Genomic DNA, 14,168 nt, shown 5'->3' on the forward strand with positions numbered 1-14,168 from the left:
ATTTTAATTTTTATTGAACAATTATATTTTTGTCTTCTGAGTGTTCCTAGTTTCTCTTAGTTCCTCTTTACACTTTATATGTGTATTTTGTACTCTGTTGGTCTATATGTGTAGTTTTAACCTGTTGTCCAGACTGGTAGAGAAAATATCAAATAGATCAGTAGCAAGAATAGATTCCTGTTGAGCAGACATTGAGATTTACATGTTGATATCTACCTCTCCAGCTCTCTTTGTAGCTATCTACAGCATCATCTCTGTTTTGTCAGAGATTGTGAAACTAGACTGACTTGACAGAATTTATTCTGAACTAGTCCTTTTTGACTGTCACTGGGTTTTTGTTTGCTTTGGTGTAGGTTTTCTTAAATTAGTATTTAGCAATTTATAAATTGACTGATATTCTTTTTTTAATATAAGTTGATTTAAGGCTTTTCTGGCCTAAGAAAATTAGGTTAGTCAGTACAATAGTACATAAATTATTCTTTTCAGGATAATGTACCTATCTCCTTCACCTGTTTGCCTGCTTCCATCTTTATGTGTGTCGTGTGAATTGCTGAAGCTATGTGTCAGTAAGACTTCTCTGACTTAACCTGAGTATTAACTGGGTAGTTTAGGGCAAAATTTTCAAAATAAGTTTTCTCTAAACTCTTGGATCGCCATGAAAAATGCAATGTACTGTATTGTTTTGTCTCCTGTAATAAAATAAAAAATACTGCTTCAGAGAATACAGCCTAGTCCTTGCCGTTACAGTAGCAGTTTAAAACAGACTGGACATCTAAAGTGTGTATACTTCCAGTATTATAGTAAAAATCAGATTCATGTAAATGCTGCTGAGAATCTTAAATTGTTGTTATCTAAGTACAAGATTACAGAGGGCACTTTTCTCCTTGTTCTCTTAAGAGACTCACTCTAACGAGTCTCTAGAAGTCATGAAAAGATGTAATTTTTCTGTGTAAAGCTGTGTGTAAAGACACTGACTGATTGTCCCTGTTCTTGAATAGGCTTCACCATTCTGGTGAGCAGGTTTGAAGATAGTGTCTGGTTTATTTTCTTATACAGAGAGGGAAAGTATGGGCATGCAGCATGCTTTGGTCTACAGCCCGGCTGTCTCCTTTCTGATGGCAGCAGATTGATGTCTGTTGCTGCTCTGGTAACCAACTTCACAAAACCAGCATTGGATCGTCCATCATTACTGCGACATGATGAAGTAAAGACTTACTTCCATGAATTTGGTCACGTAATGCATCAGATATGTGCACAGGTTAGTGATGTTTTGGTTATTTTTTACAGTGTCAGGTTGGGGTTTTGTTTTAATTTTTATTTAAAACTGAAGCAATAATTACACCTCCTTATGAAAAACATTTTCATACAAACATACACTTTTGCATTTGCATCATGCAGGCATCTATTCAGTCGTCACAGGTAGATGTATGAGGTGAGGAAGGTGCTCTATCGTGGTTTCTGTCAGAGGGCTTTTTATTACATTAAGTTGCACTTCTGGATATTAAAAGTAAAAAAGGGTCCTGTGCCTATGAATGAAAATAATTTCTAAATCCAGATGACCTCCAGCATTTTGGCATTTGGTACTCTTGAGTGCTGTCACTCTTGATATCAAAAGCATAAATGCCTGAGCCATTGTATTTTCCACTCTGCTATCTGATAGGATAGGTTTCTCACAGTGACCAGACAGAACTGAAGTTGGTTTCAGATTTTGCATCAAGATGCCAATAAAGTTGTAATATTTCTGGTTTCATTTTTACTTATATCTAAAATTAATTCTGCCAGATGATAAATTTATTATTAGTCTAATGAAAATTTTATATTAGAGAGAGAGATGTCAGTATTCACTCACCAAAAAATCCACATAATTGTCTACAAATCCAGACTTTGTGTAGCACTTCATTCATCTTCTGTATAAACAAGTACTAAATAATAAAATCAAAGAAGTATGACCCACATTACATTCTTGACCGTTATCCTATAGATTGGGACTGCAGAATAAAGAAATAGTCACACAAATCCATATATTAAATCCGGAGTTAATAAGAAACTAGACTTGCTTAGATATTTTTGAATCATGTTGAAGGGAAAAATGTAACGATCATTTTTATCATCTTCACCCTATGTTCGGTGTTTCTCATATTGAGGAATAAAACCTAGACTATATAGAAGGTGTTTATAAATGAAACACATTCAGCATTGGTATGAAACGGTACAAAACTGACTGCAGCATAACCAGTGAGAATGTGCCTGGTTGTTGTGGAGTCCAGCTGGGGCAGCTCAAGCCAACAATTCTACTGTATATGTACTTCAGTTGCTATGGAATTGCACGCATGTCAGGGAGGCCTCCTTTCCAGTTGTCTCTCACACTGCTCTGGTTGTTCTTGTGTGCATAGCTACCATGCTTAGTGCTGCCGTATTGTATGTGAATTGTTATTTGCATGTGTGCGGACTTGCTAATCCCACATAAGAACATCCTGTCTTTGGAGCTTGTGTGTACAAAACACTGTCTTGTTTCATGTGATTATTTGTTTAAGCATGTTAAGACTTGACATTTAAATGCTCCTTATGGGAGGGAATCTGTGAGCTGCTGGTAAAGGTCTGATACTCTGTGTAATACACTGGAAAAAGAGAGAGATACTGCTGGAAAGTGAGATCAGGGCAGGGAGGGGATTTGTTTATGCTGTTAGGAGAACTCTTGAAGTGACTTGACCCAAATGTCTAGTGGCTTTTGTTAGTGTGATGCATGGATAATGTGTATGGTTAAATGAGGATGTCTGTTTTGTTAGTATGTTGATGAGAAGGGAAAAAACCCCATAAAATTGGTCTGGCAAGAGGAGGTAGACCTATTACAAGGCAAGGGTGGAGTGATGGTGGGAAGTCTCTACAGATCTGCACGATGGTATAGGGTTCAACAAGGTCAAATGCTGGGTCCTGCACTTGCATCACAACAACCCCAGGCAGCACTCCAGGCTGTGGGAGGAGCAGCTGGAAAGCTGCTCAGGGGAAAAGGACCTGGGAGTGCTGTTTGACAGTGGCTGAACGTGAGCCAGCAGTTGCCCAGGTGGCCAGGAAGGCCAAGGGCATCCTGGCATATATCAGAAATAGTGTGGTCAGCAGGACTAGGGCAGTGGTTGTCCCCTTTTACTTTGCACTGGCAAGGCCGCACCTCAAGTCCTCTGTCCAGTTTTGGGCCCCTCACTACAAGAAGGACATTGAGGTGCTGGAGTGTGTCCAGAGAAGGGCAACAGAGCTGGGAAAGGGTATGGAATACAAGTCCTGTGAGGGGTGGCTAAGGGATCTGAGGATGTTTAGCCTGGAGAAAAAGAGGCTCCAGGGGACCTTATTGCTGTCTACAGCTACCTGAAAGAAGGTTGTAGCCAGGTGGGGATCAGTCTCATCTCCCAGATAAAAAGTGACAGGATGAGAGGAAATGTCTTCATGATGCACCAGAAGAGGTTTAGATTGGATGTTTTTGGAAAGGAAATTTTTTTCACTGATAGAAAAGCAGTGTAAGGCATTGGAACAGGCTGCCCAAGGGAGTGGTGGAGTCACCATCCCTGAAGTGTCTGAAAAACATGTGGATGTGGCACATGAGGACATGAATTAACGCTAAATGGTGAACACGGTGGTGGTGCTGGGTTGGCAGTTGGACTTGATGATCTTAAAAGTATTTTCCTTAATTATTCAGTGATTCTATAAGACCAGATAATTTCTGTACATTTGAACAACTGTCTTTCAGAAGTGACTTCTTAGAAATGTTTTGAGTGTGGAATATTAACTGTACAAACTTTTCCTCAAAATTAGTATTGTGGGAGCTTCTTAAATATGAAGTTATTGACAATACCGAAGCAAAAAATAAAAAGCTCTAATGTGCTTGGCTTTCAGAAGAGAGATTCATCTCTCAGTAATAAAGTGCCAGATTTGGAAATCTTTCATGGATAACGTTGCTAGGATTTATTTATTTCAGTCCAAGTATTACTGGCTAAAATAATTGAGCTGTATGTTGGCCACATGTCTTATGAATTAAGGCAAGTAGGACAAAGCTTAATAGGATAAGTTGGTCCAGTAAAGTCTGTGAATTGGTGTGGTAAACTGTAATACAGTAAACTGTTTTTAAAGTGTATAGTTGGAGTTTATTATTTTACTTTGGGGTAATATAACAAATTTTTATAATAATTCACAAATGATATCCATGTGACAAGACAACATGGAAACATTTGTGTTGCTGTCATAACCTAAAAGATAAAAGTGAGTAATGTTAAGAAAATGGAAGTACTGCTCCATACCAGTCGATAATGCAGTAAATAACCACTGAGAAATCTAGTTTGTTCCTTTGTAGTAGTCTTATGTCTTGATTTTTTCTTTTTCCTCCTTTCTTTAAATTTAATTTTTAAACTATTATTATTGAACTGTTCAAATGATTCCTTTTGCTGCGATTAAAACTGAAATTTTGACATCTGAAAATTTGTATTCTGCTAGAAATCATGGCTTCTATTTTCATTTAATTCAATGGCTTTTTCTTTTAGACTGATTTTGCTAGGTTTAGTGGAACTAATGTGGAAACAGATTTTGTAGAGGTACCTTCACAAATGTTTGAAAACTGGGTGTGGCAGAAGGAGCCACTACAGCAAATGTCAAGACATTATAAAGATGAAACCCATGTTGGAGACACTCTCCTTGAGAAACTTGCTGCCTCTAGACTGGCTAATTCAGGTATCTCTCTGCCTTTTCTCCCCACAGTATATGTACAAAAATACATTATTTAAAAAAATGATGAACACAGAAAGCCCATTCAGTTTCTTCTGTGTGTACACTTATCACTGTCTTTCTAGGTTTATTTCTTGATTTATTTCTATGATGATAGTACCACTGTTTGCCCGGACAGTAGCAGCTCTGATTTTCCAGGCCACCCACAGTACTAAAATACTTTTTCTCTTCATGTGACTTTTTTACCTACTAGCATTGTTAATTTAAAACTGGGGAAGGGGGGGAGGTTTGGTGGTGTGTGTGATGGGGGAAAAGGGAGGGGGTCTATTGTGGGGTTTTTAGTTTTTATTTTATTTGTAGTCCAGAGCAGGCACTGTGCATACAGTGAATACACTGTCAGATTTTCTGTATGTGTTATCTACATTTGATTTGCACATGACGCTTGACAGACATGGAAGTTGTTTTCAGATTTAATGAATGTAGATAACATATCCCAGACAGAAGCGTTGTAGCCCTGCATTGTTCAAACAGCCTCTTAACAGGTTCTAAATCCAGAACCTTAAGTCCATATTCTCTACTTTCTCAGCAGATACACTGCCTTCCCAAACTAAGGTTCTAATTTTCTTCTCCTACCCCATCTTGTACTACCTTACATGTATCTCCAAACTGAGATTGTAAGCTCATGTCATTGCCTATCATATCATTGTTATTCTATCACTCCCACCCCTTTGTTCCTCTAATCAGGGCTTCTCATTTATAGTACAGTTTGTCATTAGACACTGCTGTTTATTTCATACTGCTTTCCTATCCTGAACAAGAAGTCTTTGTCCCTGTGGCTTGTACAGACTCTGTAGCTGCAAAGCATTTTGTCTGGGTAAAGGTTCATATCTTGTAGCTTCTTAAAAAAAGCTTACAGCAGCTGGTGCAGCAGTTCTTGGTGTTCTTTGAAGTGTCTTAGGGTAGATATACTAACTACCAGCTGTTCAAGCCCTGAGTGAAATGGTATATGGGAAGCAACGGCAGCTGAAAACTTTTTAAATATTAAGATTTGCTTTAAAAATATCTGCTTTATTTTATTTTTGATCTGTGAGGAAAATAACATTTGAAAAGATGGAGCTTATAGTGACAATTCCTTTATTGAAACTCTGCCTCTCAACTCTCTGTAACTGGAGCAATTCAGATGGGAACGATGCAACTCCAAGTTTGTTCCATGGTTAAAATTCTAATCATTTAATGTGCATGTTGAGATCTTTGAAGGAAAGATGCAAATGAAACTCCAGCTACTTTGATGCTGGTTAATTAAATGTTCTTACCCTCTTAGGCCTTTTAACCCTCCGTCAGATTGTTTTGAGCAAAGTTGACCAGGCACTGCATACAAAGCTATCTGTTGACCCAGCAGATGAATATGCTAAATACTGTATGGAGATTCTAGGAATTCCTGCCACTCCAGGTATGTCAGTATGAAACTTTTATACAGCATGTCCAAATGGTTCAATTTAACATGCCATTCCTTCCCAGTAATGCTTGGTATACAAACCCCCCAGAGTTGTTTATGAAATAGTCTACTTTATGAAGCCGAAATAGTTATTTTGAAACTTAGGATTATCTTAATGATCTTTTCTGAAGGAAAATTAAGGTAAATATAAAAATTAACCTTTTTCAGGATATATTTTAATGTGACATGATGTGAATTCCACTTCAGATGTTCTGTCACATCTGTGTTGGAGTTGCAAGTAGCCTAAAATGGGAAACTGAGTTTCCTTTGTAGTCAGCGAGTATGTTCAATACTTTGAGGCATACTCAGACCCTTTATGTTAAAAGTTTCAAAGTAGTTGATATAAATTCCTCATTAATTTATTCTTGAAGTACTGTATTTTATTAAAATAACTTAATATTAATCTACTTTTCAAGGAACAAACATGCCAGCTACTTTTGGACATCTGGCAGGTGGTTATGATGGTCAGTACTATGGATACCTGTGGAGTGAAGTGTTTTCCATGGATATCTTTTACAGCTGCTTTAAGCAAGAGGGAATAATGAATCCAAAGGTAGGTGATGAATACTTTTTAACAAACACTTCTGTTGCACTTTGTCTCTGAAACAACATTTATTGCCATCTTGATCTATAGGTATAATATCTCAAGTACTTCTGTACCTGTCAAACTCAGATCAACAACAAAAAAGTGTATCAGTAACTTTAGAAAATAATCTTGAAATTTTCAAGAGCACTTGGATTTTAATACAATTCTTACATCATTATGCATTTAATATTATAAGACTTAAGACATTGTGTTGCCTTGTCTAATGCCTTCCTCTGTAATTTTAGACTGAAAAAACATTTCTTCGTTGCAGGAACAGATGCATATTCATCTGCTGTGAAACCTGTATGATAGTAGTGCTCTTTTTCCATTTCCAGTACATTTTGTGTACCTCAACTGTGTGGTCCTTTTATGTAATTACTACATAGAAAATTGAATTCATTCGGAGCTTTCTCTGTCACAGCACAGCATAATGCACAAATTGTTTTATCTTTAGTTTTACTCCCAAGTCCATTTTGAAGTCCTAATCATTAAGAGGTTCTAGATTTACTGGGCCTTTTTTTTCTTGTGTAACTCTCCAATCTGTTCTGCCTTAAGCAGAAAGAAAGGATAGTTAGAGATGTGGCTAGTAGTCCTGCTAATTCTGGCAAAGTTTGGTCTTGATCCTCTTGTGTTCTTGATTCAGCTGCCAGCTCTAGTTCTTCCTTTCAGTAGAGGTACACAAGAGAGAAATAAAGGAAAGAGTAGAAAAATGTATGACTGTCCTTTTCCTCTCCTGGAATTTGCCTTCTTTCCTCTCCTTCCTTATCACAGCAACCAGAACTTCTAGAACTGTCCATTGCTCTAGAGGATGGTGACGGTAAACAAGATTAGGTTTTGATCTGAACAAAGAGAGGAGTCCAAAGAGCAGATGGGGTGAGGCCAGTAAAACCGAAAGGGGTTTTATGGAGAAAAGTAGCTAGCTTAACAGTTTCATAGAAGAAGTGACAAAGAGTTTGGAGGTCAAGACTGATACTACAGGGATGGGGATTCATGACAGGTACATGTGAGAATAAGCAGACCTGTTTGTTCATTGGCAGTCTTGTCACTTGCAAACAAGAGCAGCAGAGAAGATGTGTCAAGCTAAATGAGAGAATAAAATAACTTCTTATAAAATGTTGTTCATATGGATCCTAAAAATAGCATTTCAGGAGAGGTCAGACTTGCTGGGTTTTATAACTGTTAGCATTTGGGAGAGATGGTTTAAGGGTGCTGGTGCCAAAGTTGTGGGACTTCGTGTCAGTTTTCTGTTCTGACACAGACAGTGCCCCTCCAGTGTCATCACAGACCTTTTGTTCTGCTTTACTTTGCAGTCTCAACACTTTGAGTGATTGTATAGTCAAAACCCTAAGCCATAGTTCACCAGAATTGCTCTGTTACCTTTACTTCTCCTGGGAGATGCCTTTTATTCTGCTTTTTGTGAGAATTTTTGTTTTCTTTGCCTGTGTATGGGAGGCTTTGAGAATAAATTAAGTATGATAAGAATGAATATTTGCTGTGGTACAGCTGAAAGACAACTAGTGCCTCTTTTAATGGGAAGCCTGCTATCCAGGCTAAGTTAGAAAGAAAACTGATTATTCATGTGTGTGTGTCACTCGCTTTCTGCTGCATGTGTGCACACAATTTGCCTTGATTGCTGATATAACTTGAGGTGTAACAGTGGAGATTTTTTCCCTCCCTTTTCAATGCTATCTTCTCATATTAGTTCTTTTTCAACCCAAAGAAGCATTCTATCTAAGTGCAACAGTGTTCCACAAGATGCAACAAACAATGTTTTATAAACAAATACTAGATAACTGTTTGATTTTTGTAGTACTCATACTTCATTATAGCTAGAGTTAGACTAGTATTCAGAATAGCAGGAAAAGAAGATTGTTATGGTGTTATGATTAGGGCTTTTAGAAATTTGGCTTACCTCTTCCTGTTAGAATAAAACCTCTCTTCCTGTTTTGAACAACAGTTATACAATCTAGTCTCAGAGACTGGATCTGTAAAAATTCTTCAGCAAACACTTAACTAACTTAATTGGTTACCACACTCCTCAGTTCACACTCCTCACTCCACATTATCTGAAATAACCTCTGGTCTCCCTAGAACTAAGCAGTGTTCTGGCTCTGAAGGGACAACAGCAAAGACTCAAGTCTACTCAAATAGTACTTTTAATTGACAAGGAATAAAATCTTTGTTTGCTGCTGATGTTCAGGAAACTAACCCAAATAATGAAGTATAAGCATTGCTTCAGTGAAATTTTTTTTTTTTGCAGTGAATTTTTTAGGTTTTTGCAGCAGCAATTCAGACAATTCTAAATGGCTAATGTAATGCAGACTGCAAATGGTAGTTCAATTAAGTCTTGGAAGTCCATCACTTAAAAAGACCTGCGCTTGTTTTTACAGTACAGTTATCAGGAAGCAATGTGGTCCTGTAATCCCATGGCTTTGAGCTGTGGGGGGAGTGTGTGCATATATATATAGTGCCTAAAAGGAAAAAGACACTAAAAGTGTCTTCTTCAGTATCAGAAGCATCTGGGACATCTGCATGCAAAATAACGTTTCCTTATCTATCGTCATTTCTCAGAAGCCCAAAATTCTCCAGATATAATATGTTCTTTAAAATACAACCTCTTATTAAGAAACTCCTCATTACTTCCTGTTGTCTCAGAAACTTCATTCATTTTTTTATAGAAATCCATTCCTTCTGAAGCAATAATGTTTATTGCTGAAAGTAAAACCTGAGTTAAGTCCCATTACATGTTTGGATGTATTAAATATACTACTGTGCATATAATTTGTGTATATGTGCATGTCATTCTACAATGTCATTCTACAGCTGTCTGTCTCTGGAGTATCATCTCTGTTCTCCAAACAGAGATTAAAGAAAGAGAAATCATCAGTTAAGAGAGAAAAGATGTTATGGCTTTTTTCCTACCAGTCAGCCACAGGGATAATTCATCAGTGAAGATTTTGAGGAGATTGTATGTTTGTTATGCTATATGTCTTTCAGACAAGTCATGACTGTAGCTTCCAAACCAGTGTAAAACCACAAGAAAAATAATTTCTTCAAGAATTGGTTGAAAAATAATTTCTTCAAGAATTGGTTGAATTTCTGCTCTCTTGAGTTCTTCCAGCAGATCTAAATTATACTTGTGCTGTATCCTGATTTGTTATTAAGGAAATCTGGAAGGAGGAAAGTTGTTTTATCATAAGTGGATTTTTAAATATGCAGAAAATACAGAAAAAGAGGCAGTTGGCAAGATAAGAAGTATTAACATTCTGCTTTACCTTCAGGCTGGGATGAAATACAGAAACCTTATTTTGAAACCTGGAGGATCTTTGGATGGAATGGATATGCTGCAAAATTTCTTGGGGCGTAAACCAAACCAAAGAGCTTTCTTATTGAGTAAGGGATTATGTGTTCAGTAAAATGATGATTCTTTTGTAATGGCATATAAGTATGGAATGAGCTGGAAATGTCAGTGTATTTCACATCTTGACTATATATCACTCTAGGCAAACTGGGTCAGTTTTTGATGATTTTTTAAATTGTAAAAATAAAAATATGATTTTTTAAAAAAATTTCATAGGACTACAAAATTCAACACATCAGGGAAAAAATTGAGATGTGTGAAGCTGAGGAATTTGGATGGTAATTCTTTTTAATTGTTATGAAATAATACTAATCAATATGGGGATTTGATGCCATGGTTCTCTTTTAACAGATGTACTTAAATTGTGTCTTGTGAGTGAATTTTAAATCTGGAGGGGATAAAAAGGACACTACCAGCAATAAAAGAAACAAATTCATTCTTATTCTGTATTTTCTATTGTATTGACTGCTCACTTTGTCTCTGATGGAGAGGAAGCGTGTTGGTTTTTGTTATTGTTTGGGTTCAGTCTCACTTCCTGACAGATTTCAAGACTGAGAACCTGCCCCAAAGAGCTTTACGCCAGAGATGTGTGATACTTTTAGACTTCATTCTGATGCATGTTAAATTCTTATATCATTTATATACTTACATAGTATAATTAAAAAAATAAAAAAAAAACAGCCAAAATCTATGACCTTAGCAGTTCTTCCATCACTTTTTTGTTTTTGTCAATGATCACAAGTCTGGTATTTGGTTTCCAAATTATATCAACACTGGCATTGAAATGTTGTACTTGAGCAATTATAATGGTTTCAGATGGTTTGTGAAGTATTTTGAAATACAAATAAAGAAGGAATGAAAGAAGATCTCCCTGGTGGGAATGATAAAAGTAAATTGAAAATGTTCCTATTCCTTTGCAGTGTGGCATGCAGAGGTGCTACAAAAAAGTGCAATAGATTTAATGATTTCAGCTGTGGGACTGTGAAAGTAATTGAGGAATTATTTTGTAGTTTTTCTGCAAGATCAGGAAAAATGAGTTTTACCAGGCAACTCTCAGCACCCAAATAAAGCTGTAAATCCCAAGTGCACTTTTCTTGTCTTTAGATATCTTGTCTTACTTTGGTTTTAGTATTACAGCATGTATATGAACAAGCTTTAATTGTGTTTACTATCCAGTACATATTAGACATTTGAACCATAGCTGTCAACATGGTTGGTGTTTTTACTTTTTTATTCAACAGTGAAATAAGAAAATGTGCCTGGTCAACTCAAAAGACTTCCTCTTTTTCTAGCAAAAGAAAACTGAAAGCACTGACTTTGGGTCAAATCGGTCAATTTGTTTTAGGGGGAAAAAGCCTGACAGTTGTGAATGTTCAGGTGAAACTTTGTTTCTTGATTTTCTTTTAAAGCATTTAAACTGGGGAGGAAAAAATGAGATTAATTAATTTCTGAAATGCAAAATGTGACAGGCCTTATTTTTTAACCACAGCAATTAGATGTGAGAAATCATAAATATTTGTAGCCAAAACAGATTAACTCTGCAGTCTTAAAAGCCCACATAATTAACTAATTTCTAGTTATCATAGTCACTTACAGTTTTAGGCTGCAGTTCTTCTGTGTCATGAAAAGGCAATACATGAAAATCACGTGTGAGAACACCTCGAAAGGTATTCAGCACAGCTATAAAGGAAAGCTGAGGAAACTAATGGATGCAAGATTATACCAAAACCTGTGAATTTTGTCTAGACTAATTTCCCTTGTGTTCTGACTGGATTTGCAAGTATTTTGCTTGTCTTTTTATACATGTTTAAAATTCTTGTGATTTTGTCTTATCAACATATTTTTTTCCTTTCACATCGTAATGATAGCTCTGAAGAACTAAAACAAGAATATAGTAAGTGATACTTCCCCTAAATGAATCTGCAAATTTAAGCAATGGAACCTCTATTAGGAAGAAAAATTCAGTTTTTATTTTACAGTTGGTAGACAGATTTCCACAGGAGGGAGACCTTTCTCTGTATAAATCAGCAGTCTTGAATCAAGGTGGATAATTGCAAATGTAGTAATTATAAACAAAAATATGAGATGACTATTTTTCAGCAGAAAAATAGTCTGAAGACAACCTGGATGCATCCTAGATCCAAGCATTGGCACCTCATTGATTATGTCTTGGTGCAACGGAGACATGTCTGTGATGTCCACCATACCCGCGTGATGCCCAGTGCAGAATGCCAAACAGACCATCAACTTGTGCGCTGTAAACTTAACCTCAATCTTAAGTTCAAACCTAAAAGGGGCAGTATCCCAAGGAGGAGACTCCAAGTTAACAATCTCCAATCAGCCACAGTGAGAGACAGATTCTAGGCAAATCTTCAAACTAGGCTCGAAAATCATTCCATAGATCCCTCTCCGGAAACACTTTGGCACCATATTAAAAACAGCATCCAGCAGTCCTCTGAAGAATCCTTAGGGTTCTCCTTCAAGGAGAACAAGGACTGGTTTGATGAAAACAATCTAGGAACTGCTGAGGAAAAAGATTTGCTCACCAAGCACACCTTGCACTGCCATCCTGTCACATAAGAAAAGCAACCTTTCGTCTTGCATGCAGCAAGCTCCAACAGAAACTCTGTGACATCCAGAACAAGTGGTGGATCAATGTAGCTGAAAAAACTCAATTATGCGCAGATATGGGTGATCACAGAGGATTCTATGAGGCCCTGAAAACAGCATAGGGACCTACATACCAGGTCCAAAACCCTCTACTCAGTGCAGATGGTCAAATGCTTCTGACAGACAAAACCTCCATTCTGAATCACTGGTTTGAACACTTTCAGATTCTTTTCAGTACTAGCCGTGTAGTTCAAGGCTCAGCAATTCAGTCCATCACACCACAACCAGTGAAGAATGAATTGGATACTGCCCCCACTTTGGGAGAAACTCTTAAGGCCATACAGCAGGTGAAAATCGGCAAGGCAGCTGGGGTTGATGGAACTCCACCTGAAGTTTGGAAACATGGGGGCCAAGTGTTCCGTGCTAAATTTCACAAATTTGTGGTGCACTGTTGGGAACTAGGCAAACTACCATCAGACCTTCATGATGCAGTCATCATCACTTTGTATAAGAAAGGAGTTAAATCAGACTGCTCTCCATTGCTGGCAAAATCCTGGTAAGAGTACGCTTGAACAGATTAATTACCTGCTATAGCAGAAGGAATTCTACCTGAAAGCCAGTGTGGTTTCAGAACTAACAGGAGTACCACAGACATGGTATTTGTTCTCAGACAACTGCAAGAGAAGGGTAGGGAACAGAATAAAGGTCTCTATGCAACCTTTGTTGATCTCACCAAAGCTTTCGATACAGAGCAGAAAAGGTCTATGGCAGATTTTGGAATGTTTAGGATGTCCTCCCAAGTTCCTTGAAATGATCATCTTACTTCCTGAGGATCAGCACGGCCAAGTCAGATATGGCGATGCACTTTCTGAGCCCTTTCTAATAACCAATGGTGTGAAACAAGGCTGCATTCTTGCACCAACCCTATTCACAATCTTCTTCAGCATGATGCTCCAAAGGGCCACGGCAGACCTTGATGATCAGGATGGTATCTACATTCGCTATCATACCAATGGAAGCCTGTTCAGCCTAAGGTGACTGAAGGCCCATCATCATGGCTTGGCTTCGCGAACGAAGATTTAGGACATTTGTTACAAACACGCTGGTGGCTTATGAGGCCTATATGAGATAGACAAGTCCGACTGCAAAAGGCACAGCAGAAGGACTCCTTAGGTGGTATATTCAGCAAGACACGATTCTTTCTGCATTGTCTTTTCTCCTCGAGAGTGATCTTGTGTGCATTCTCAAAGGAAATGGCAGCGTTATAGATGGTGTGTCTCCAGGCCTCCCGATTGGAGGCCAGAGTAGACCAGTTATGTTGATCAATATGGCCGAGGCTGAGATGTTGTTTCAGGGAGTCCTTGTATCACTGAAGGCCCAAACTAAGACCTTAAATCACCTTGTCCGGG

At 37.7% G+C, this 14,168-nt stretch overlaps 1 protein-coding gene across 6 annotated transcripts in view; it reads left to right on the top strand.

Moving 5' to 3' along the window:
* Positions 1 to 14,168, top strand: part of NLN (neurolysin) — a 56,125-nt gene that overhangs the window by 31,538 nt on the left and 10,419 nt on the right. For 2 of the 6 annotated variants that reach the window (XM_032675484.1, XM_032675486.1), the window contains exons 9-13: positions 1,057 to 1,258; positions 4,527 to 4,713; positions 6,029 to 6,157; positions 6,619 to 6,755; positions 10,070 to 10,181. In XM_032675484.1, coding sequence (XP_032531375.1) covers positions 1,057 to 1,258; positions 4,527 to 4,713; positions 6,029 to 6,157; positions 6,619 to 6,755; positions 10,070 to 10,181 — 767 coding nt within the window. Of the gene's footprint in view, positions 1 to 1,056; positions 1,259 to 4,526; positions 4,714 to 6,028; positions 6,158 to 6,618; positions 6,756 to 10,069; positions 11,011 to 11,069; positions 11,523 to 14,168 lie in introns of those variants that run through there. The other 4 variants (XM_032675489.1, XM_032675488.1, XM_032675487.1 and 1 more) reach the window with 3 other exon arrangements.

The sequence above is a fragment of the Chiroxiphia lanceolata genome, chromosome Z (genome assembly GCF_009829145.1).
Source record: "Chiroxiphia lanceolata isolate bChiLan1 chromosome Z, bChiLan1.pri, whole genome shotgun sequence".
Lineage (NCBI taxonomy): Eukaryota > Metazoa > Chordata > Aves > Passeriformes > Pipridae > Chiroxiphia > Chiroxiphia lanceolata.